The sequence below is a fragment of the Sebastes fasciatus genome, chromosome 1 (assembly GCF_043250625.1).
Source record: "Sebastes fasciatus isolate fSebFas1 chromosome 1, fSebFas1.pri, whole genome shotgun sequence".
NCBI classification, from domain to species: Eukaryota; Metazoa; Chordata; class Actinopteri; order Perciformes; family Sebastidae; genus Sebastes; species Sebastes fasciatus.
The window spans coordinates 17068638-17093559 of NC_133795.1; the positions used below are offsets into that span (position 1 = coordinate 17068638).

General features: G+C 38.0%; 2 protein-coding genes across 6 annotated transcripts; one reads left to right on the forward strand and one right to left on the reverse strand.

Annotated features, from left to right (window-relative positions):
• Nucleotides 1–261: 261 nt before the first annotated feature.
• Nucleotides 262–4666, forward strand: arpc4 (actin related protein 2/3 complex, subunit 4). The gene is made up of 6 exons (XM_074634154.1): nucleotides 262–410; nucleotides 1979–2097; nucleotides 2216–2327; nucleotides 2476–2571; nucleotides 3660–3830; nucleotides 4116–4666. Exons 1-6 carry the CDS (start codon nucleotides 282–284, stop codon nucleotides 4119–4121), a joined length of 633 nt encoding a protein of 210 aa, XP_074490255.1. The 5' UTR covers nucleotides 262–281; the 3' UTR covers nucleotides 4122–4666.
• A 43-nt stretch (nucleotides 4667–4709) lies between these two features.
• pfkfb4b (6-phosphofructo-2-kinase/fructose-2,6-biphosphatase 4b) lies at nucleotides 4710–24433 on the reverse strand. 5 transcript variants are annotated; one of them, XM_074634148.1, is made up of 14 exons: nucleotides 24293–24433; nucleotides 12989–13105; nucleotides 12768–12864; nucleotides 11685–11751; nucleotides 11514–11588; nucleotides 11367–11423; nucleotides 10458–10579; nucleotides 10168–10375; nucleotides 9775–9921; nucleotides 9577–9681; nucleotides 9342–9471; nucleotides 8601–8663; nucleotides 8122–8186; nucleotides 4710–5816 (listed from the first exon to the last, which is right to left on the reverse strand). In XM_074634148.1, the coding sequence occupies exons 1-14, from the start codon at nucleotides 24324–24326 to the stop codon at nucleotides 5757–5759; spliced, it is 1347 nt and encodes a 448-aa protein (XP_074490249.1). In that variant the 5' UTR covers nucleotides 24327–24433; the 3' UTR covers nucleotides 4710–5756. The 5 variants fall into 5 exon arrangements, with proteins under 5 accessions (XP_074490249.1, XP_074490231.1, XP_074490240.1 ...); XM_074634130.1 differs by lacking the exon at nucleotides 24293–24433 and adding an exon at nucleotides 14932–15130; XM_074634139.1 differs by lacking the exon at nucleotides 4710–5816 and adding an exon at nucleotides 7857–8034.
• Between the last annotated feature and the right edge of the window lie 489 nt (nucleotides 24434–24922).

The following is a 24922-nucleotide window of genomic DNA, read 5'->3' on the forward strand; positions in this document are numbered from 1 at the left end:
TATTTTTTATGATTTAAGTTATCTTTCCTATCCAATTGTGCCTTGTATGTTAGAAGTATTGAGTTTAGATTACAATGCCTTAATGGTTGTAAATGAATTATCTTCAATAAAAAAAAATATATATATATATATAATAATAATCTTTACACCAGAAGCAGCTCGGAGGCAGATCTGAGTTCCGGTATGTTCAAGGACGGTGAAAAGAGGAGTTATCACTCATCATATTAGTTAGTACTACGCATGCGCAGTCTGCACTAACGACAGCTCAAGCTACACTGCGCATGCGCAACACGACGGAGCTCAAGACCCGTGTCCTATCCTCTTTCAACAGCCCTTGGTATGTTCACGGAAAAGCCCTGACAAGTGCAGCTACTTCCGTCTTTAGCCGACTCTCATCACACAGAGAAATGGTAAGAGACAAAACAAGACATAATGTGCTGATAAACCGACACAGTTTAACAGTTACTTGTCCGTCTTTGTCAATGTAAAGGACGTTAACGTAACCGCTCCTCGACGACACTGCAGGAAGACGCAGCTCGGTTGCTAGGCAGCTAGTTAGCCACCAGCAGGCTAACGTTAGCTGGTCTCCTAGCTACAAGAGAACACATCCGAGATAATACAATCCTACTTCATCAAAGTACAGACATAATAGTGATTATGACAAGCTGGATATGCCTAATTAAATTCTTAGTTTCATATTAACAGCTTAGATTTCCACAATGATATTCTTCTTATGCACAATTTATCATTTCAGGTATCCACTACGTCATTCTTACCTAGGAGATATGACGTCACTTTTGCCATTCGTGTGTATTGGGTTTTATATTTCAGATAATCTACAGTGACATTTTTATTATCTAGAATAAACATTCTGGATATCTGCAATATAATTTCTTACTGTAGTGGGGCGGCATGGCTCCACATAACATAACAATTGTTCATGTTGCGATAAAAGCACCAAAGTTTGCAGATGTGTTGATATATTGGGAACAAAACTAGATATTGGGCCATCACAAACTCACACCCTGGTCAAGGCCTATGGAAAGGAGGCTGGGTCACGCGTCATCAACGCGTCTTATCTTTGGGGGTAAAACACATGCACAGTAAAATCTGGTCTGCACTCGCCGAAATTGGGCCAATTGCAACGCACGACCGCAGCTTCAGTTACACTGCACATGCGTTATACCCCATACCCCAAGACCGATGTCCAATCGTGACCCAGCCTCCTTTCCATAGGCCTTGGTGGCCGTGGCAGCCATATTTCGAAATGGCCACCAGCGGTGGGTCAAACTTTCCTATCCCATTAGACCCATATGCATCACCGGACAGAATCTAGTTTCTAGTAACCCTGAGAACCAAATAAAATACTCACTCACAATTACATGGAATTTCACAGAGAAATGGGTAATTTCATTATATTATAATTTTATTATAGTGCGACAAATTTTATTTAAAAAAAAAAAGTTAATATTCCTGGTTTAGATTTCATAGGTATGGAGATTGGAGCCTTAATTACCTCCACCAAGGCCGAAGGCCTAGGAAGGAGGTTACGTTTTCACCGGCGTTGGTTGGTTTGTTGGTTTGTTGGTTTGTCCGTTTGGAGGATTACTCCTTTAAACAGAAATTCTGGTCAGATTGTACACATTGCACCTTCAAGGCCATTACAGCTTGTAAGGTCATTTGAGTACAAATTTCAAATTTCAAATCTCCATGTGAATAGATGATATAGTAGACTCAGAGAGTTATCTAAACATTGTTTCATGTCAGGAGCACTTTCCTGGCACCATGGAGTTAAGATGAATTGCTGGTTGTGTCATGTGTAGACCCAACAGTAACAACCAGAAGCCCTCTCTAGGTCGAGACTTGAAACTTGTTGATCCACACGAATTCTCACAAGTTGGTCTCAGTTGTACCTGCTGCTGGTAGATTCTTCTTTAGGGATGATTCTCATCTACTCTTTCTCGCTTTCCTCCCTCAGACCGCAACCTTGCGCCCATATCTCAATGCAGTTCGTGCAACCCTGCAGGCCGCCCTCTGCCTGGAGAATTTCTCCTCGCAAGTGGTGGAGAGACACAACAAGCCAGAGGTGGAAGTACGGTGAGTCTTTCACCGCAACTTTGAGCGGTTAACACCCAGCAGTGATTAAATCTGAGTTTCACCTCTTCGTGCTTGTGGACTGACAGAAAATGAATCGTGTGTTTCTCCCTATTTATAGGAGTAGTAAAGAGTTGCTCCTCCAGCCTGTGATCATCAGCCGTAACGAAAAGGAAAAAGTTTTGATCGAGGGCTCCATCAACTCTGTCAGAGTCAGCATCGCTGTCAAGCAGGTCGGTCTGGCTGCTGTCTGGGTGCCAAATGGTTATGATACAAAACAGATGTTTGCTTACTAGAAATTAGTGATTAATATGATTGATGTAAAGATCAGAAGTGTATCTGTAATCCTGACTATTCCTTTTCAATATTCTGCTGCTGCAGGCAGATGAGATTGAGAAGATTCTGTGCCATAAATTCATGCGTTTCATGATGATGAGAGCGGAGAACTTCTTCATCCTGAGGAGGAAACCAGTGGAGGTACGTGGGCGGTGAAAGTGGGTCAGACACATTTACAGGGTTCCCACACATACTTATTCAGTTATGGAAAATTACTCAAAACAGCCTAATGTGGAAAACTGTTTTTAAAATGTTTTCCTATATGACCCGTTAAACATTATTAAAAAAAAGAAAAAATAGTCTAGTTAACCCTGAATGACCTTGAGTGGGTATAGCTTGCCATTTTATATTTAAAGGTGCTAAATGCGAGATTGGGAGCATTTCTATTGCCTCCGCACGGCTCTCAACAAAGCAGCCAACGGTGCTAACAGCAACGCTGCTGACAGAGATAACAGTGTTAACCTGGGGGGGAACAGGAGGGTGGGCGCTACGCCTCCGCGACTTCAGTCGGGAAGGCGTTATCAGCTGTAACCGCCGTATGAGAGCAGTGCAGGCCATGAGCTAGCCAGTGGGGCACGCTCACATGCACAAACATGCACTAAAAGCACGCCTGCCCGGCCCGGCGATGTCAGCAAAACACAGAGAAGCTCGGATTACAACACACACAGAGGGAGAGAGACTTCATTCTCTGCTCAGGTAGACATTGCTCCTCTATATCTTTACATAACAAATTGTTCTTGGATGCTTTATTAATGCTTTGAATATCGTATAGAGCAGTGGTTTTCAAAGTGGGGTCGGGGACCCCCAGGCGTCCCTGAGAGGGTTCCAGGAGGTCCCAAGCAAAATGGGGAATAATTTTTTTCCCACTATAATTCCATCCATAAGTAACACAATAACAGAAACTATGACTATTTTGGTCATGGGTTTCATACACTTTCTGTAATAAAACATCTAAAAGCAAAAGTCCCATCAGACGGTGAACCCTGGGACAAAATCTTATCACATGGGTGTCCGTGGTCTGAGTTGTGTCAGTTTAGGGGTTGTTGACGTAAAAAGGTTTGTGAGCCACTGGGTATAGAGCAGCTTTAAGCCACAAATGATTTCCAGAAATATACAGAAAATGTCCTGTAAAATGATTTGTTGTAAGTAGTGGGAACCTTGATTAATGCCGGTTTTTGCTGTTTCAAGTTTAAAACACTCTTTTTTTCTCATCCGTTTTCATTTCGCAGGGCTACGACATCAGTTTTCTCATCACCAACTTTCACACAGAGCAGATGTACAAACACAAACTGGTGGACTTTGTCATTCATTTCATGGAGGAAATTGACAAGGAGATCAGTGAAATGAAGCTCTCGGTCAACGCCAGGGCTCGTATTGTCGCCGAGGAGTTCCTCAAAAATGTAAGTTGTGAGTTTTTCTACATTTTTCTGTGTTTCAGTGTTCGCATCGACGCAGCATTATGCACAAGGGGTTTCCTTTTTGTATTATTTTTACATTCAGGTGTCTGAGTTATGTATGATAGGACTTTGATTCAGTCATGTATTATGCTGTTATTTTAGGGATAGAATGTTATGTTGTTGTAGGTGATTAAAGTCATATTATTAGTGGAGAAGAAGTTTATATAATTGTTGTATGTCTTTTAGATTTACTGTAGCTTAGACATTGTTTTTGTTTTCCCCTCGCAGTTCTGAAAGAGAGAGAAAACCCGGGAATACATTCCTTTTGCAATCTTGGTCGTCACTGTGGAGATTTCGCATCACAGAGCAGAGACGAGACAAAATCAGCTGAGAGAAGTTGAGAAACATAACATGTACAGTAAAGATGTACAGGCCAATTGGGTATTGCCCTTTAACCTTAACATGCCCCTTTGCTCAAAAATATTGATTTTTGTACATAATGAATATTCACACAAGACATTAATATCTGCCTTTAGAACATTAGAAGTCAGGGCAGGTCCTTAAAAGCTATTTGTAGTCAATATTTATGAGCAAAGGGTAATATGGATTTAAATTTAAATGTTTTTTTAATATATATATACATATATATATATTATATGCACATACATTTAATTTAGCTATGTTTTGTTATGACAGCCCTTAAAACCACGAAGGCAATCAATTGGTGCACGTTTCTTGTATTAGTACACAAGTCCACAGAATAAACCCTATTGTAGATGGAAATAATTGAAATAGATATACTTGCTGAAAGTGAAGATAAATAAAAAACATTCTTTGTATTTTTGTGAATTTATAAAAAAATAAAAGCACAAACCACAGCTCTGACTTTACCCCAAACATTGGAGGTTTATTCAGATTTTCACAGCTGGAGAGAAACAAGGCATTTGGAATCATATTTTCAGTACAGTAATATACAATATCAAATGTACAACATTACAGAAATTGCAGTTCTCCAAAGAATGACATAGCTTATAATACATGTTGATTCACACACAAAATTTACAGCAAACAAACATGCGTGTGCAGTTTGCACGGCATCAGGCAGGCATTCATTTGAACGATAAAATCATTGGTCAATCACACGCTGCCTTTATAAGTGACAGACTTAATGACTGAAGATTTGTCATAGCGGTTCACTGTATTTCTGAAAAACTGAAGCCCCACAAAGTCCATCCCAAAAATCCTTTTTGGTTTCTGATTACAGAACACAAGCTACATCTGTGTGCAGTGTGTTGCATTTACAATGCTATTTCCATTCTTTGTAGTGAAAGGATTTTATCTTCACCACTGGAATGTTTTAAGATTTATATTAATCTTTGTTTACTCAGGGTAGATACACAGAGCACAATGGCTGCATTTTTGATATAATTCAACAACTAGCAAAGAAAAACGGTTTGAAAAAATTCAAATGTTTGTGTTTTCTGAAAAGTTTCTCAACTGTCGGTGATTAAGTACTTTGATCAAGAGCATCTTAACTGAATTGGTTACAGTTGTCGGGGGGGTAATGATACTTCATAAAGTAAAACCATCTCCAGAAACACTGGGAGCATATGGCAGTATACACAGTGCACAAAATACAGTAGATATTAAATGTGATCATGGAAAAAGGTGCATAAAGTTAAGTTAAGGGAATATCATCAATTCAACAATAACAGTAGACCCACATATCAAAAATATTGGCATTTTCCTTTAGTTTTTCTCACTGGGAGTCGAGCTACAGCACAGACGTATAAAAATGGATTACATTTATAGTGAGAGTGCTTTACGGTTTGAGTCTGGGCAGTTGAACAGGACCGGTCCAATAATACAGTTCAGAGGACCAAACAGAAAGTCTGATGAGGTTGCGGCTGGAACAGGAAGTGCAGGAGGTTAGAGGTGAGCCGGGACCGTCTGCAGAGCGTCTTCTGTGGTGCGCTTCACTTTCACATTCTGAAACAGTGATGAGAGAAAAGGACTGAGTTATAATCCTACATTCATTATGACATTTACATATTTTGTTCATTGACTACTTTTTGATATTCACATCTTGATCAAAAGTAAAAATGACTCAGATACAATTAGTTTAATTAAGGCCGAATTCATGCTTTCATCTAGTATTCATAGAATATATGAACGGACCTTATGGGTGCTGTTACAGTGGTTTTGAAATTACATCTTAAAAGTAGATTTACATTAAAACATGCTCACAGTTCAGAGCTCTTAAGTGCCACAGAACTATCTAAATTATTCATTTCAAATAAGCGACTTTAAGCAGGCAATACAGAAGTCAGTATTTTACTGTAGATAAAATACTTACTGCTTTATTGAGACAAATCACTCTATATCTTGCTGAACCACCACTGACATGTGACATGTAAAGCACTGTACTTATAGGCACATTATAATCATCGTCTGAGTGACAAAATAGCTGATCACTGATGTATTCACCAGAAGAAAGTAACAGGAGAAAGAGTGATTTTTTTGTTTTTCCAATTTAGATTTTTATGTTTACAATTATCTTCACAACACAAAAAGATCTGAAAAAAGTTACATTTAATGAAATAATTCAAGCATGTGTGTTCTCCAACAACCGGTTAACACTATTAGTAATTTACAGTAAACATCTTGATTCGAGGTTGAGGTCTAGAGATTAAAATGTTGTTGGGCATTAACAGATTAACCCTTCACATTTAAGCAGAAAACAAGTTTTAACAGACAAAGTTAAGCTTAAAAAAAGCAACAATTACTGCAATGAAAATTAGATTGTGTCAATTCATATGCAGCAAAAACATGTTGAGGTTAAATGTTTTTGTTACTTATATACATAACTATAAAAAACAGGTTTTATGTTAATACAAATCAGGGCAACATTCATTATTAAAAAAAACAATGATAAAAACGACATGGTATTTTAAGACACATTTAAAAACATTATTAATGGTTTGTTGTCATGTTCTCTCCATTCACCATTTATTCTGACACACACACACACATACGTTTGTATTTCTATACTTGTGAGGAACCTCTTTCCTTCGCCCCCTTAACCTAAACTGAATTTAAACCCAATTCTAAACTTGACCAAAACCAAGTCTGAACCCTCAAACAGCCCTTTGAAGGTCCAGCCCAAATGTCCTAAAAAATGTCCTCACTCCCAAAATCCAAGTCAAATTAGTCCTCACAAATGTAGACACACAGTACACACACACAGTACACACACAGTACACACACACACACACACACACAACTGAGGGATTTGTCCTAAAACTGGATTCCAGTTATGTAGTTCCTACAAAAGATGTAAAACGGAGGGAAATACGAGGTCCCTGAGAACGCAATGCACTGCAACTAGACAAAACACAAGCAAATGAAGAAAATATCTTCACCAATTTGACAGCACGTGTGCAGAATTTAGGGAAAAAAGCTGCAAAGTGAGAAAGCACAACCAAATACAGAGATGCTGCAAGTCAGAACACAACAGAAAAGTAATGAACACACCTGGGACACGCTACGTGTTGCCATGGTTTGCATGATTCAGATATTTCAGATATCTGCTGGTAATGTAGCGTTAGCCTTTTGCTGATTACTAGTTTACCAATAAAATTCTGTACCATGCAATGAGAATGTTTAGATAAAAAAAAGGTAAATTAGTTTATTTCTATTAAGTGACTAACTGTTTTTTTTAGAGCTAATTTCTGTTGTGTTCTGTGTGATTTGCAGAGTTTCTGTATTTGGTTGTGTTTTCTCTCTTCACTGCAGCGTTCAGTCTCATTTCATGTGCTTTCTTAATGTTGTGTTATGTGCATTGAGCTCTCAGGGCCGGCTGCTCCGACTAAGAGACAAAAGTTAAATGAGAGAAAGTCGTAGCTGACAAGGATGGAGGTAGGAGTGTAAATGGTAAGTGGTGTCACAGTTGTCTTGATTGCTGTTGGGGATCACTGCTGGGTGAAGACTGCAGTTTCCTCTGCCATGTGTGAAAGATTTACATTTTCTGTGCAATAAGAAAAGCGGGACGGATCAGCAGACTAAATACGATGGAAGACATGCAATGTGTCTCTCCAGAAATCACTAAAGAAAGTCACACACAGCTTTTACAGTTGAGGTGTTTACTGCGAGACATTCTCCCGAATCCGATGAAGTCTCCGGTGACGGATGAGCTGGAGGGAAAACGCTGTGAGGGGAATCACACCGGCAGCGGATTCAAGTTGTCTACGTCGTCTGCTGAGAGACATTTCTGTGTACTGCTTTGGATACCTACCTCTGGTCTGTCTCTATGTGTGTTCACAGAGTCCACGCCTAAATACACCGACTCCACTTTACATCCTGAGGAAGAGTAAGGAAAGTAAGAATTATTAATAGTTAGACCAAGTAGAGATCATTTGTCAAGTTATCTTTGGTCGTAATATTTGTCTCTAGGTGGCAGTAGGGATGCTAATTTAGAATTTTTCTCAAACCGGTAGCCGACTCTCATTAACCAACACGATTAGTGCTTATTAGTGCTCAGCTTATTATTTCATTTTTAATATTTCAACTGATAGCATTAATCGGTTAACATTTTTAATGTCGGTTAACATCCCTACATTGGAGTGCAAATAAGAAATAAAAGCAGAGTTATCCTATTATGTTTCAGACAAAATAATGCTACAAAAAAACAAGGATGCATTTTTGGGTTACTTAGTGTGGAAGAATAATAATAGTCAATATTACAAGTCAATATAAGCCTATGACAGAACTCACCGTAAGCCATGGGGGTCAACTTCAACACCGTGTGCAAAGGGCACTTAAGATAAGGCAACTCATCTGTGGAGACAAAGACAGAATGTTATGAAACATCTTGGAAGTTTCAGGGTCAATGTGTACTGCATATTTTCATTAAGGCTGCAAATGGTGCTTTTCAAGACGTTGCAATTTAACCAAAGAAAATATTTGTATGCCTCTGTGCCGGTGACAGCCTTAGCCGGAAGAATTATGTTTTCAGGTTATCTGTACCCATCTGTGAACGCGAAATCTCGCCTTGGACTCAAGGATGAACTTTCAACATACTACACTGACTTTTTTCGACATACAATACTATGATTTTTATTTCCATGAAATATTTCAACATACTATAATATGATTTTTATTTCCATGACATTTTTTGTCATACTATACTATGACTTTTTTTCATGAAATTTTTCGACATACTACACAATTACTTTTTTTCCCATGATTTTCCATGACTTTTTTTTCCATGAAATTTTTCCATATACTATACGATGACATTTTTAATGAAATCTTTCGACATACTATACTATGACGATTTTTCATGAAATGTTTTGACGTGCAATACTGTGACTTTTTTTCCCCCAAGAACTATACTATGACTTTTTTTCCATGAAAATGTTCGCCATACTATACTATCATAAATCAGTAAATAATCAGAATATGTTTATACACTTTACAATTTTGTTTATATTACCTACTGTAAGTCTCTCATACCTGCAGTCTTGTCCAGGAAATATGCAAGAAGACAACGCATGACAGCCTGGTGACAAACAACCAGAACATTCTCCTGTCTCTCCAACTCCATGATCACAGGCTCCAGTCGCTGCACCAGGTCTTCATAGGACTGACGGAAAAACACAGAGCCGTCAAAAACAGTTTACAGGACATAAACAGATCCATTGACCGCTAATGAATAGTTACGAGACATCTGGAAGAATCAGGTTATCACCTCTCCTTTAGGATAGCGGTAGCGGTACTTGTCCTGGTCTCTCAGTGCAAACTCCTGAGGGAAATGCTCTTGGATCTCCTCGTACATCATTTCCTCACACACACCCTTTGTAAAGAGGGGAGGAGATATGTTTAGCTTGAGTTAACAAATGCTTAGAGGCTGTTGTATGCATTTTGATTAATACAGGAATCAACATACAGCATCTATTTCGTTGAGGGACTTCCACTGTTCGTATGGCCTTCCCAGGCTCTCCGCTGTCTGGATTGTCCTCTTCATCTGGCTGCTCCACACTTTTAGATCTTTGATGTTCTGGTCCTGGATGAATTTCCCCAGACTTTTGGCAAACTAGAACGCAAGAGACCAAATCCATCCATTGAGAACAATAATTTCTCTTCAAAAACCATACTGACATATCTACTAACTATAGCGTTTTGTTATACACGTTGTACCTTGAAAATCAATGCATTCTTATAGTAGGTAAATTTTACCCATTGGCGGTTTTAGGTATACAGCGACCCCTGGTGGTTCTAGTGTTAAACTCACACATGACTCGTGCTCTCATACAGACTCACCACACACACAAACACACACCTCTTTTCCTCTGGCGGACAAGCCAGAGTCTCCTCCGATCCTTCCCTTGATGTTGAGGTCGCTCTCCCCGTGGCGACACAGATAGATGGAGCGTGGCGTGATGTGGATGTTCATCAGGTAGTAGACGATTCGGCTCTGGATGTGGTCAAGGACGCGGTTCACCAGGTAACGACAGCCCACGTCCATGATCTTTATGTAGGACAAATCCCTGGAGCAAGAGATTCAGTCAACTGTCTGCGATCTTGAAGAGGTAATTTAATCTGATCTGAAGTCATTTTGTGTTTCCTCACCTGTCCAGAACCTCGTCCAGAGGCTGGTAGGAGGACTCGTAACACTTGATCCTCTCCATGAAGTCCTCAATGGCCTCCTCTGTGTTGCAGTGTATGTAGTCTGGACTGCTCAACTTAACTTGCTACACAGGGAGAAACACAGGGAGAGGATGTGAGCAGAGAAAAGAGGAAGTGCTGACACCGCTTTCAGCCTTTTCCTCATGGAGTTTGTTTGTTTCGATCTGAACCAGTCTTCTTGTTCTACACCTTGAATCTGACTAAGCCTTCATATGACCAAATTTTAAGTTAAACTGCTCTTGGATTTGGACTCAAATGCCAGTGTGAAAATGCCCAAAAAACGTTGCAATGTCACGTTATCATTTGTATGGAGGACGGAATATAATAAATGAATAAATGACTCGATAAATAAATAAATATGACAATTTAGCTAAAATAAGTTTGGGGAGATTGTGCATAAATGCATGAATACATAAATAAATAAATACATACATTTAAAAATAAATGTAAAAATAATAAAAATAAATAAATGCTAAAATAAATACATTTAAAATGTATGGAAAATAAATACATAAATAAATAAAAGGGAAAATAAAACAGTAGAGTAAATAAATATGGGAAATAATATAAAGATAAATAAAGTACATACAATTAAAACAGAAATATCAATTTATGTCCCATTTTATAAATTAATTAATGGCTACATTTATTTTTAATATTATATTTGCTATATTTAATGACCTATTTATTTATTTATTATCTATCAAGTTATTTATTTATTTAATTTTGGCAGGTTCCATCCTCCATACATACTGTATGTAAGGAAGAGTGACAAAATAAAAACAGTACATTGTTTGCTTATTGTGTTTTCAATGATTTATACTGCATAGAATAAACAGAGAAAAGGCTTACCACTATATTTTGTGCAATGACGTCTGGGTCCTCACACACAGACTCCACGAAAAATACCTGCATTGATAAAACAACCTTGTAAACTTAGAGGCCATCAAGTCAAAATGACTGATTGAATTTGATAAAACCCTTCCTTGGTTAACGTACCTTGAACCCATTCTGCTCAGCGAACTTAACGATGGTCCCTCTTCTTTCTCTTGTTGTATTTGTGGCATCAAACACCTGAAACAGCAGGTAAAGAGATCATTATGCAGCTCTGATGTATTGATATTATAATCATTTGCCATGGTGAACTCAGGGACAGCATCAAGGACTCACCGCCACCTGTCCTCCTTCGACACTCAGGTACTGCCGAACATCATTAAGTGCTGCCAACGCACACTGACTGTGGAAGGACAGCAGGCACAGAGTCAGTGAACTGCAAAGATCTGTAACATTTGTTACCAAACTACATCGACTGCTGAACTTTCATTTAGGCTGGCACACTGTACAACATTTCAATCCTATCTTTAGGTGGTGTGTTGTAGACATTTTTCACATGAAAAACAATATGAGACATAGGCTTACACAAATTATAGTACAATGAACTTTACAGACACAAACTAGAGACCAAAGGCATTCAGAGGATGGATGGCTTTTCTAGGTATATTGACATTAAGGGGGTTTCTGAGCAGTTAACAGGACAGAAGTGCTCGCCATCCAATTGCCAAAAAATTAAAATCTTGCAGAAATCTCCAAATGTCAAAACTTTTTGATACCAAATCACAGCATGGCTTTTTCTACGGTGTTCCTCAAGGTCTTGGTGTCTTAATGTGGTATGTTGAGAATTTTTTATCAATTCTCAAGTGGTAAAAAAAGGTTAAATTTAGCACCAAATCTGTGTAACAAATGTTATCAACCCCAAAACTGCGCCAACAATTATACATAATAGAGCATGGGAATGTCTGTGTCTGCACAATAAGTTAAAGTTGAACCAGACTCAACTCAAAATCTGGCAGGCAAACAGACAATTAGAGTAATATCATTAATGTTCACTTGTTTTTTTATTTTTATTTCCAAATAAGTAGTTTAGGTCCTAAAAACAGAATCCTTTGCAGAAATATAACTTGTTGCCATCTGATCTATAGATATACGTCATGCAATGGTAGCACAGCCTTACATCATTTTCATTCAGCTTTTGCTCCAGTGCATTCATTTTCATATAATACCAATACTGTAGGATACAGTACTGAAGTATTATGTAATTACTGTATATGAACTGTATATCATGTCGTAGAGAGCTGCAGGATTTCATTCCATCCGGTCACCTCAGCAGGTGACCTTAAAGTCTTTGGTTGTAATGAAAACCTGCAGACTGTTGGCTCGTCACTGCTCATGGTTGGCCGATCAGAGCAGACTTACCGTCTGATTTTTAACCCCTCTTCATTATCTGGACGGAAGAACTCAAAGGACTTGTAGATCTTCAGACACTCCCTCCGGTACTGGCCAACGTTGAACTCTGTTACAGATGAACATTTTGCATTTTTAAAAAGATTGGCGTGTAGCTTGTTTCTACTGTAAAGTAATATGTAAATATTAAATATTGTAATATGTGTGTATGTGATGGGGGGTGCAGCTGGTACCTTTGGTTGGCACACCTATCCAGTTTAAGTAGCGCGTGAGCTTCTTTGAAATGTAAGTCTTCCCTCGAGCTGGAAGTCCGACAGTCACAATGAGGGTCGGGCAGTTTGTCATACACACTGTATGAGAGAGAGAGAAAAATACAGACTTTTAATGGATTTAACTCACTTCTCACACATTCAATTAGCTGAGCATGGCTTGTCAACATTATTCCATTCAGAAGGAGTTTAATTAGTCTTGAAAGTTGCTAATAATTACACCAGATAGTGAGAACACTTCTGCGTGACAGTGACTCACATTTCTACAGAAAATCACTCCCCAGGAAGCGGCGATATCGTTACTACAACAACAGAAACAGTAAACAAACCACATGCGTCTCTAGACCATGAAACATTTTAATCAGCATTTCAGATTAATGTCCTATCGGGGCTCGAGACTAGCTCTTAAGGAGAATGAGATAAAGGGATGACAAATGAACAAAGGACTGGATACCAGGATGAGATTAGCATGTACATGTAAACAGCAGAAGGTGAGGTCTCCAATTTGTCAACCCTCACGCACTTCTGAGGAAGCTGACCAGAGCCAAAGGATGGTTAATTACAGACAGCAGCATCATGTTGGGAACAATAAAGATCTGTTTGTAAAGCATGCCGTACTGGGGGGAAATTTGGAAGCTGTATCTCTGAACGTTGAGGATGTTTTTGTAAATTACATTTTGTTATCTAAACATTTTGTTCTTATTCTTAAACCTGCAGTAGTCAGTATATTTTTGGCATCATTGGGCAACAATTCCATAATAAACTTTCAGCATATTGTAATTCAAGTGTTCTGAGAGATAAGTAGACTTCTGCACCTCCTAATGGCTCTGTTCTTAGGCTTTAGGAACCAGGCATGCGATTAATCGATTAATCGATTAATCGATTAATCATTGCAGCTCTACCACATTTTGAATTCTGCTGACAAATTATTTCATCTAATTTCCTATAATTGTTAATTGCTTTATTTATTAATTTGTTTTTAATTCAAACAAAAAATTTTAATACACTAGTTTAAAGGTATTGGCTCAAAATGCCAAACCCCAAAAGCTTATAGAACAAAAACCTTAGTAGTCACAACCCTGAGCACTTCCCCCTGCAGGACAGTGTCCTCCTTATGGTCAATGAGACACTCCCTCACCTCACAGACCACATGGGACAAAGGATTCATTAACAAAGAGACTCTTGCAGTGAGTAATGAATACTAGGCACACAAAAAAAAGATAAGTAGATACAGTTGAAGCAGGTGTTTAGTGCCGGATGCAGGACTTGACTGCTTGTTTTAAAAAGAAACAACAATGAAGAAAGCAGAGCTTGACTCAGCAAAAAACAAGACGACCAACAGAGAGAGAGCAAACCAGACTGAGAGCTTCAATAAAAACACAGCTGCAAGAGCGATTCAAATGCACCTCTCTGTCCATGTGATATTATGGGGTAAACTGGATTAGCTGATGCAACACATGCCCAGCACAAAAAAGGCAAGGATATTCAGCACTTTATTCGTGCGCAGCATCTAAAACCACCGTGCGTAAATGGCACATAACGGAATATCTTTATGACAGACTGGAATTAGGAAAACATGAATAAAATGTAATATGATTAAAAAAAAAAAAAAAGGAGAATATTATAGCAGATGCATATCAACTGGAACTAGGAGAACATTAATTAAATGTGATTTAAAAAATAAATTAAAAAAGGGGAATATTAGCCGATGCACATCAACTGGAACTATGAAAACATTAATTAAATGTGATTAAAAAAAGGGAGACTATTATAGCCGATGCACATCAACTGGAACGAGGAAAACATTCATAAAATGTAACATTATTTAAAAAAAAAAAAAAAGATTTGCAGATGCAACTCCCAGTCCCATCCTCTGCAGCACATGCCGGCTGCCGGCTGCATCTTACCGCGTCTCTGAGCTATGTGTCCGTTCCTGCTGCAGGGCATCCAGACCTTAATGAGCGGGTTCTGGGTGAGCTCTCCTGGAGAAGTCTCCCTCAGGAACTCCTCGTTGTCTAACATGCTGGATGCTGGATGATCAGTGATGTTACCCTGCTATTGTGAGACTGAGGCGGTGGGCTGTAGCCCTGGTAGTCTGATGGAGGGGTGGAGGATGGATGTCACATATCAGCTGAGAAACAGCAGTTTCTCGTTACCGTAACGACTGGAGACGGAGCGCAACACGTGAGTGAGTGAGGGAGCAAAACACGAGCCATGCAGGTACAGGATGCAACTTTGCTTCACCAGCATTTCACTCCTGTTATTTTAACCTCAACTAACTGCCTCGATTGTTATTTCCAGTTATTTACCAATTTCAGTGTTATACCAGGCATTTATCACAGATATGTTTCCAATTTAATTTATCAGCACATAAACACATCTTCTTTTTCCCTTTATTTTATTTATTTATTTATTCATTATTATATATATATATATATATATATATATATATATATATATATATATATATATCTTTTCTTTTATTCTTTTTTTTCTCTTCTTATTATTATTTCATGACTTATTTATTTGTCAAAATCGTGCAACCCTAATAGACATATAATGTTTGACAATCCTAACTCAAGGTCTACTTACTATCTTTTCCAGAGCTTAAAAATAAATAAATAATGTGAATTTAACCAGTCCATTGAAAATGCCAAAATATTGCTTAATTCACAAATAAAGGATATCTTTCTTTTGTCAATCATGTCAATCAAACAAATGTACCATTATTCATAGAGAGATATGGATGGGGGGGGGCATTGTTTTTGTTATCTTATATTGTTTTGGACAGTCTTGTAAAGTTTTACATTTTACTGAACTTGTTGCAGCCAATGCATTTCCTTGAATTCAGTATCCAAGACTAAGAAAACCAGAAACAAACATCTCATTTCTAAGAAACCCTTTTTCCAGGGTTTACCGTAATGACGCGGAGAGTGCGCAAGAGAAGTTGAGCAGACGTTAGAAAAACAAGCGTTCAGCTGTTCACATGCAGCACACATGGGCAGTGAATGCAGCTGAGAAGGGAACCAATCAGAGAGGAGACGAGGAGGTCCACCAGCCAATAGGAGAGGCGGGTCGGTTATATGGAGGGCGTGCTGACTGCTGGGAGCTCAGATAAACATCCTCAACAAAAACCAGCATATAGACACACGTTTAACACAACCCAGTCACAAGACCCACAGAGAGCACCAGATCACACACACACACACACACAGCCCAGATCACACACACAGCATGCTTGTGGCAAAAGTCATCAACAACTTCAACACCATGTACATTTTTTGTCAACTAAGGATTTCAATCAGCTGCTATTAGCTTGGGAAAAAAACATTATTATTATTATCATCATTATTTTTATATTTTTTTTAAAGAGAAAGTCATCCACACTACAGTTTAATTTATCGGTCAAAACATAATTAATTAAGAGCTGCAACTAACGATTATTTTCATCAATGTATAGCTGCATATTTTCCTGATTATTGATTCATTGATTGGTCTATACCAGGGGTCAGCAACCTTTACTATCAAAAGAGCCATTTTAGGCAAAATATAAGTATATTAGTCTAATGCTGTGAGGGCCAATGTACAAATGTACTACGTAGTATTATGGTCACATTAAAGGAAAAAAAGATTTCCAGAATAAAGTCATAATATTACGAGAAAAAAGTCATAATATTACGAGAATAAAGTCATAACTTTAGGAGAAAAATGCCGTAATATTACGAGAATAAAGTCATAACTTTAGGAGAAAAATGCCGTAATATTACGAGAATAAAGTCATAACTTAACGAGAAAAAAGTTGTAATATTACGAGAATAAAGTCATAACTTAACGAGAAAAAAAGTCGTAATATTACGAGAATAAAGCCATAACTTTAAAAAAAAAGAAGAAAATAACACGTAAAATTACTACTTTATAAACTTATGACTTTATTCTCATAATATTACGACTTTTTTCTCGTAAACATTTGACTTTATTATCGTAATCTTACTTTTTTTTCTCATAAACCTATGACTTTATTCTTGTAATATTATGACTTTATTCTCTAAATCTCAAATTAATTTATTTTTCCTCAATGTGGGCCTAATACTCCGTCGTACCATAGACCTACAACAATGATAAATAAAAATGAAATTTAAACAGTTATTAATTTCCATGTTTAAAAATCCACAGGGAGCCACTGGAGAGGGACTAAAGAGCCGCATGTGACTCCAGAGCCGCAGGTTGCAGACCTCTGGTCTATACAGATGTGTTTCTGTGCAACGTCAACCACAGAAAAGATGGATTTAAAATGTTTATTATTCCGAGGGGATCACAAGCCTTTGCTAAAAACAGATTTATTTATTTACTCTTCAGTTTAATTTTCCCTTTTATTAATTTATGTAATTATTTTTGCATTTATTTTGTATTTATTTATGCATTTTTATTTATTTATTTTTGCATTTATTTTGTATTTATGTATTTATTTATGTATTTATGCATTTATATAATTTATGCTCGATTTCCACAAACTTATTTTTGCTAAATTAATGACATATTTATTCATTTATTTATTTATCAAGTCATTTATGTATTTATTCATTTATTTTTTATTTTGGCAGGTTCCGTTCACCATAGTCCCAAGCCAAAACATGTGCGATTAACATTTGTACAAATAAAATAATAGATGGAAACTTTAGAGAAAATGTTGACTACAGCAAAGTCCCGTATGAGACAAGAAAAAAGGAAGTCCAGCACAGCAGCATTGCACAACACTTATCAGCAACTATCTACAGTATATACAACTGGTTCAAGTTTCACTCAAGTAAGGATTGAATCATATCAAATTTACAACATCCTGAGTTGTAGGGTTCTTTACACACCAACACTGGTAGTTGAGAGACAATGACCACAACCTGTAACTCGTGTACCACCCATCTAAACCAATCCTGCTAAAAATACAAGCACAATTCCTGCTTTACACTCAGACTGCATTTTCAAATGACCTTTTTGAAAACACTACACACATTCTCTACATTCGGCACAATCTTCATGAAATCTCTTGCGTTCACATGGAACACGCTGCCATTAAAAATGCAAATCTTAAATTTCCTACTATCCATCATGAGTCCTCCTCACATGGGCAAACTGCACAGTTGTTCAATTAGAGCTTTAGTAATAAAAAGGGCCACAGGTGAGCTCTTGTGTTTTGGAGCAATGGATGCCAATATAGGGGAGAGAGATATAGAGTGAGAGTAAGAGGAGGAGGACTAGGAAGAGGAAGAGCAAGACTAATGAAAGCCATAATCTCTGATGAGATTTTGGCCACTTTGGTTAGTGTAACAATGAGGGAAACTGAGAGTACAACCAAACGTGAGCAGGTTCACAGTAGGTAAGAAATATACTCTCATTACTGTATATCAACACAGTACTCAATGATTACTGTAGTACAGTATTGCAAGTGGTCTGTAGTACTGTAAACGGAAAGAATGCTTCATATACATGAGATTGGGTTCTATAATCTAGAACTGCACTGATTAATCAATTAGTTGTCAACAACTATTAAATCAATCGTCAACTATTTTGATAATCGATTAATCTTTTTGAGTCATTTTTAAAAGGAAAAAAAAGTCTTAATTCTCTGATTCCAGCTTCTTAAATGTGAATATTTTGTGGTTTCTTTACTCCTCTATGACAGTAAACTGAATATCTTTGAGTTGTGGACAAAACATGACATTTGAGGACGTCATCTTGGGCTTTGGGAAACACTGATTGACATTTTTCACCATTTTTCTGACATTTTATAGACCAAACAACTAAACGAGAAAATAATCGACAGATTAATTGACTGAATGAAAATAATCGTTACAGCCCTACTATATTCCTACCTACACAGTATTTACAGCATTGGCCAATGAGAACACTGCCTGTGATGTTAATGAGGTGCTGTGGCCAAACAAAAGACATGATGCAGACTAATTTTTACTTTCACATTTTTCTAATGTTTGTTCTGTATGAATCAGAATCAGAATCAGAATGGTGTTTATTGCCAGGTGTAAGGGGTATATATGTAGAACACTTTAAACATTGGACTTTGTGTTTGTTGGGATGTATAGAGTATATTGGGGGAAAAACTATTTAAAAAACAATGTTTTTGTTTTTATTACGGTATCCTTGAGTTTCTATATTTGAGTATAACTATACAAATATTTTACAACTGACTACTGTACATAGAAAATAAGTGTAACACTGAACATGCAAAAGGCACAAGTCTCCTGATAAGGCATTCATACTAGTGTTTTCCATTCATGATGGTGTTTTACATTGAGCAGTCTAATGTCAATTGTCTACTCATATGATGGTGTGTGTGTCATTTGAACACAAAATACTATAGTTTTGAGGAGAGATAGTATTGTTTAATGCTGTTTTATTTTGCAGGCAATGTGTGAAGTTTTGACTTTTGTGTTTTAAGGGATTTTGTTTTTGTAGAGAGAATATGCTTTCAAAAAATGTCTGTAAACAATTGAGAAACACTGTAATACTATAGTAATACTATAGTTTGTTCTCAGCCCAAATGAGACTTTATGTAGTGTCAGAGCTGTAACACCAGGTGGAGCTGTGTACTCACTTTTAAAAGGCCACGAGTTTGGACTTCAGTGAAGTAGATAATGTAGTTGAGATAAAGATGTATCATACTGGCAGCTGTTATCAACTCAGCATCTACTGTGACAGTAAACACATCCAGAGGTCAGATGGTGCTGCCGTCAGGGACAGGCAGCATGTCAGCAGGACTAATCCCATCAGCAACACACTTCACTACAGAGCTTTCTAGCAACACTCACACACACACACACTGTACAGGCCTTTGAGTTGGTAAAGGTTATTTTTCAACACGCACGCACACACGCACGCCTTTGAGTTGGTAAAGGTTATTTTTCCACCACTGATTTAAAAGCTGTTTGATTGACAGTTAAAGTAAATACAATACATGTAAATACATAAATAAATGTACAATATTTAAATAAATACAACATATCCAGTATTAAGCATTAATAACATATCTCTAAGCTCGACCTGCTTTAATATTGCATCTAAAATAGATGATTTGGCTGTGAGAAAGAAAATGAAGAACTACCTAAGTAAGCAATCAAATGGATAAATTCATAAAAATACAAATTAAGAAACTAAATTCTATAAAGTATCTCCACCTTTAATGTCTTGATGACATTGTAGCTCGCTAGCCTGCTTTTACTACCTCACTGCATCAAAACAGGTCAGGGCTCTGTGCTGGCCAGTCAAGTTCCTCTGCACCAAACCTCAAAAACCATTTCTTTAGGACCTGGTTTTGGGAGGAAGAAGACATTTCCTTTTTCAAGATCACAGTGTCCCTGTACACAAAAACAGCAGCACACTATTGCCTAAAATATCATTGAATGTTGTACCAAGATGTCCATTAACAACAACTATAGGGTCTATCCCTCCAAACCATGAAAAACAGACTCAAAATGAAAGTATGTGGACAAGGGCATTCACATGAAGCTCAAGGTGACACCTTAAAATAGCTGGTTTTATCCAATCGACAGTCCGAAACACAAATATATTCATTATGCACTGATACAAGCTAAAGAAAAACAGCAAACACCCACACTGGAGATGCTGCAAACAGAATTATTTTGCATTTTTTGCTTTAACAATTATTTCATTATCAAATATGTTCAATTCATTCTGTGTCTATATCAACTATGATTCATCTTTTCGGTACTAATTCTGTATCTAGTGTAATCGGTCTATATATGTTCTTTTTGTGTGTTACATGCGACAGAGGATGACAGCAGAGGGGTTTTCATCAGAGCCTGAACTAGCAAGATTCATTTCTCCATTGTGCAGAAATGTCGCAAGAATAAAAATATCACAAACAACCCTGCACTTGAATGCTCCCAGATGCAAAACATCAGCAAGATCAGCGCACTGCGCAGGCGTACGATGACTGCATCACACATACACATGTAGGCTACAGCAGCTCTGCCTGAAGCCTATAATGAGATTCTGAGCGAGCTGGTGAACTTTCCCCCAGATAGAGAGCAGACACAGGGAGGGAGGGTGAGAGGGAGTGAGGGAGGCGCAGTGAGCCAGCGAGCGAATCCATGAACAAGGATGAGGAGGAGTGCTTATTGTGATTATTCAGAGTAGGGATCTGATGAAAAAAAAAACGAAGAAAATAAGGATTATTGAGTATAATAGAGGGGTGGAAATAGAGGGTGGGAGAAGGTACTGCAGCTGGCAGCGTCTGAGGCATGGGCGTAAATATCTTGTGCGGTACAGCCACTGTGGAGTGCATGTAGGGATATAATCTGTGTTGGGTCTGCTGCACCTACTGAATTCTCTCTGTCTGCAGTTATAAACAAATACGGGCTATGTGGGCACTCTGGAGACAAAGCTAACTCAATGCTTTCACACCCAGTGTGTTGTTGACATCATATTTACATCAGCAGGGGCAGCTTAATATATGCACTTAAACAGTTATCACCATACAAACCAGCTAAAATACAGCCGTTTTTCATTTGTTCCTAAAATAACTATATCAATAACATAAGTATGCAACTTTCTACCATGTTTTTCCTGTTTTTCTGCTTGGCTCCACCTCTCTGTGTTGCTGGCACACAGACAAGCCAGCAGAGCAATGTTTCCTACTCACCAGCACAGCCTGAGCTCTGTTCATCCCTCCTACATCTGCCACAACATTTAAAACCACTGTGACCACATTTGCACAAGCAACAGCCGCGAATCCGTCCCTCAAAAGCCTATCAGAGACTTGTTAGAGTTTGTCCTCTCTGCATGGCGTTTGTCAACATGACAGCACGGTAAGACAATTTTAAACAGGCCCAGGCGTCATGACGAATATGAGTTGCGTAATGGCCTATTCTTATAATAACTGAGTCACTGGATTATATAGGCCATAGTACAGTATTAGCATCGGTTGAGCTGCCATTCATATGCACATAATCCTTTGTACTATGTGAAGTATTCATCGAGGAACCTCAATAACAGGCAAAATATAGTAGGCTGGGTTGACAGCATGCAACAGTTAACACAGAGGAGTTCAGGTACCTTTAACACAAGCCAGCTAGGCCAAATGTGGGACTAAAAGTATGTTTGTGTGGGACAATGTGTGACACGTTACTAATGCTGAGCGGTAGTCTTCAATTTCAATATAGTGTCTATTGGATAAAAGACAGATTTTAAAGAAGAGTCTGTCCTGCAGTGGTTTGATGTGGGACATCGTCTCAATATGTGGAACGTGGGACAAGGGATAAAAATGCTGTGCAGTCTTTCATAAAGTGAGACACCTGGTCACCCTAAAGCCAGCAGCACCCGTTGGACCAGGATTTTGGAGCCAAATTAACGCTGAAATCTCTTCTCCATCTGTCCACATCCACTGCTACACATGCTACTTAATCAATCTTTGGCTACAAGAATCCCTATAACAACAATAAAAGACAAGTTTAAAAGCAATATCCTTCAAAAACAAAACAGTTGTGTGAGCAATAGGCTATATGATATGGGGAGCTCCTAAATTAGTGATGCCCAATGTTTAAGTAAAATGAGCCTGGAGGTCAGGGTTAAGGTGACCAGGTGTCTCACTTTATGAGGAACTACACAGCAATTTTATTGGCTCTAGTTTTCAAAAGTCAAACCACTGCAGGGCAGACGCTTTTTCAAAAATATGGCTTTTATCCAATGGCTGTGAAGAAAGCAGGGAGGGCTGTCATCACGTCGCTCAAGTGCAGGTTAACCTGTCTTTGATACACTACGGCCAACGTTGGAAAAAAATCACAAGCCATGCAGATTTAGGCAGAATATGATGGAAACTACCACAAAGAAAAGAAAAAATGCAGCTACAAAAAAGACTGTTAAACTATTTATAACTGGGTGATGCTGGTGGACAGTCATTCTCAAAGAGTTCTTGCAAAATTTGTTATTTTTCAACCAGAGGGGCAAAACATAGAGATGTTACAAGATGAAGGGGTGGAGTAGAAATGTTTATTTCAGTTAGATATATCAAAATTGAAGACTACTCTCATCCTCTGTCTGGTGAGTTCCAGCTTCTCCCATCTGGTCGGAGGTTTAGGGTCCCAAGGTGTAGAACAAAGCGCTACAGGAACAGCTTTGTTCCAGCTGCAATTGATCATTTAAATAAGTCCTAGCAGCTTTTGCACATATTTATGGAAAGTTTATCCCTTTTCTCATTTTATTGTCTTTTTTGTCCTGATATATTTCAGTGTTTTTTTATATTGTTCTTGTTGTTCTTCTTCTCTTTTTGCTGGGTCCTGATCCCAGTAAGCCTTTTGAGTACTCTTTGTCATGTTTTTGGTGTGTCTGTCTCTTGTCTGTGCTCTACCTTTATTGTCAATACGGAAGCCATCCTCTATTTTTGCTGCAAAACAAATCTACCTACGGGTACAAATAAAGTCACCTGAACCGGAACCTTCTTCTCAGACTTGGTAACGTGTCTCACATTGTCCCACACAAACATACTCTTTGTCCCACATTTGGTTTGTTGGGATCTGGTCACCTTATAGTCAAAGTCTATGCAAAGATGACATCTAATCATACATTTTAATCTCTCCTCCTGCTACACAGTGTGGTCAGACATTACTTTTTACATATATGAGCAGACCCATAATAACAAAAACTAACTCTAGTCTAGATATTGTTATTTTTATTATGGGTCTGCTCATAATAACAAAAACTAACTCTAGTCTAGATATTGTTATTTTCATTATGGGTCTGCTCATAATAACAAAAACCAGCTCTAGATATTTCTCAAACATCTTGAGTCCCAGATTAATCTCTCAGATCTGTCTGGAAGTCTTTGACACATCATAATAAAGTGATAGTTGACTATGTTTACATTCTGTCATTAGTCCATACCAGCTAGCTCCCAGGCTAAAAGCTACCCAGCAGCTGCAGCCAGGCTTCATTAGCAGCAGATAGGAGGATGCTTCTCTACCAACGCGTCAACCTTACTGGCAGACTATTTCTTTGCTAAATGAAAGCTGAACTACTCAGTGTTTCCCTCACACTGTACTGCTGCAGCCTGTCAGCTCTGGAGCTCTGGAGCATACCTACGTGACACAGACTTGTTTACTTCATCCGCTTGCTACTAGCCCAGCTGCTCTGAGTGGAGCGCTCACACAGCACTAGTGTGAACATATTTATATATATATAAATATAAATATATATATAAGAAGAACAACAGAGAGAACTCTGCAGGAGTTTGCATCCTACCTGCTCTGTCCCGCGTGCGGCTAGATACCCTCATGGTCCCGGTTTACAGCGTCCTGTTCCCAGCGTGCTGATCCGTGTTGAGTCTCCAGCAGCTCAGCAATGAATGAAGAGAGCGAGACAGCTGAGACAGGCGCGCGCTCATCAGCGCTTCCATACATACTCACGTGCGCACAAGCCCATCCATTTGTTATTGTTTACTATATATATACAGTATATATATATCCTCATGCACCTCCATCTTTACCTCTACCCTTGTCTATATATATATATATATATATATATATATATATATATATATATATAAAAATATGAACAAGGGTATATATATGTTTATATATATACATATATATATTATATATTATATTATTATATAATGTATGTATATAATATATATATATACATATATAATATATATATATATGGGTCTATATCCCTCACAGGTACTGCATTTAGCATAAAAAATATGCTCAAATTATAACATGGCAGACTGCAGCTCTGCTCTGATTGGTTGTTTTCCTCCAGCCTGTCAAATCTTGCAGATGTCATTAGGAGCACCTGAGGACACAGAGGCACATACTTTTTTTCTCTCCTACACTACTGTCAAGATATAGTGACCGTTTTTTATAAAAA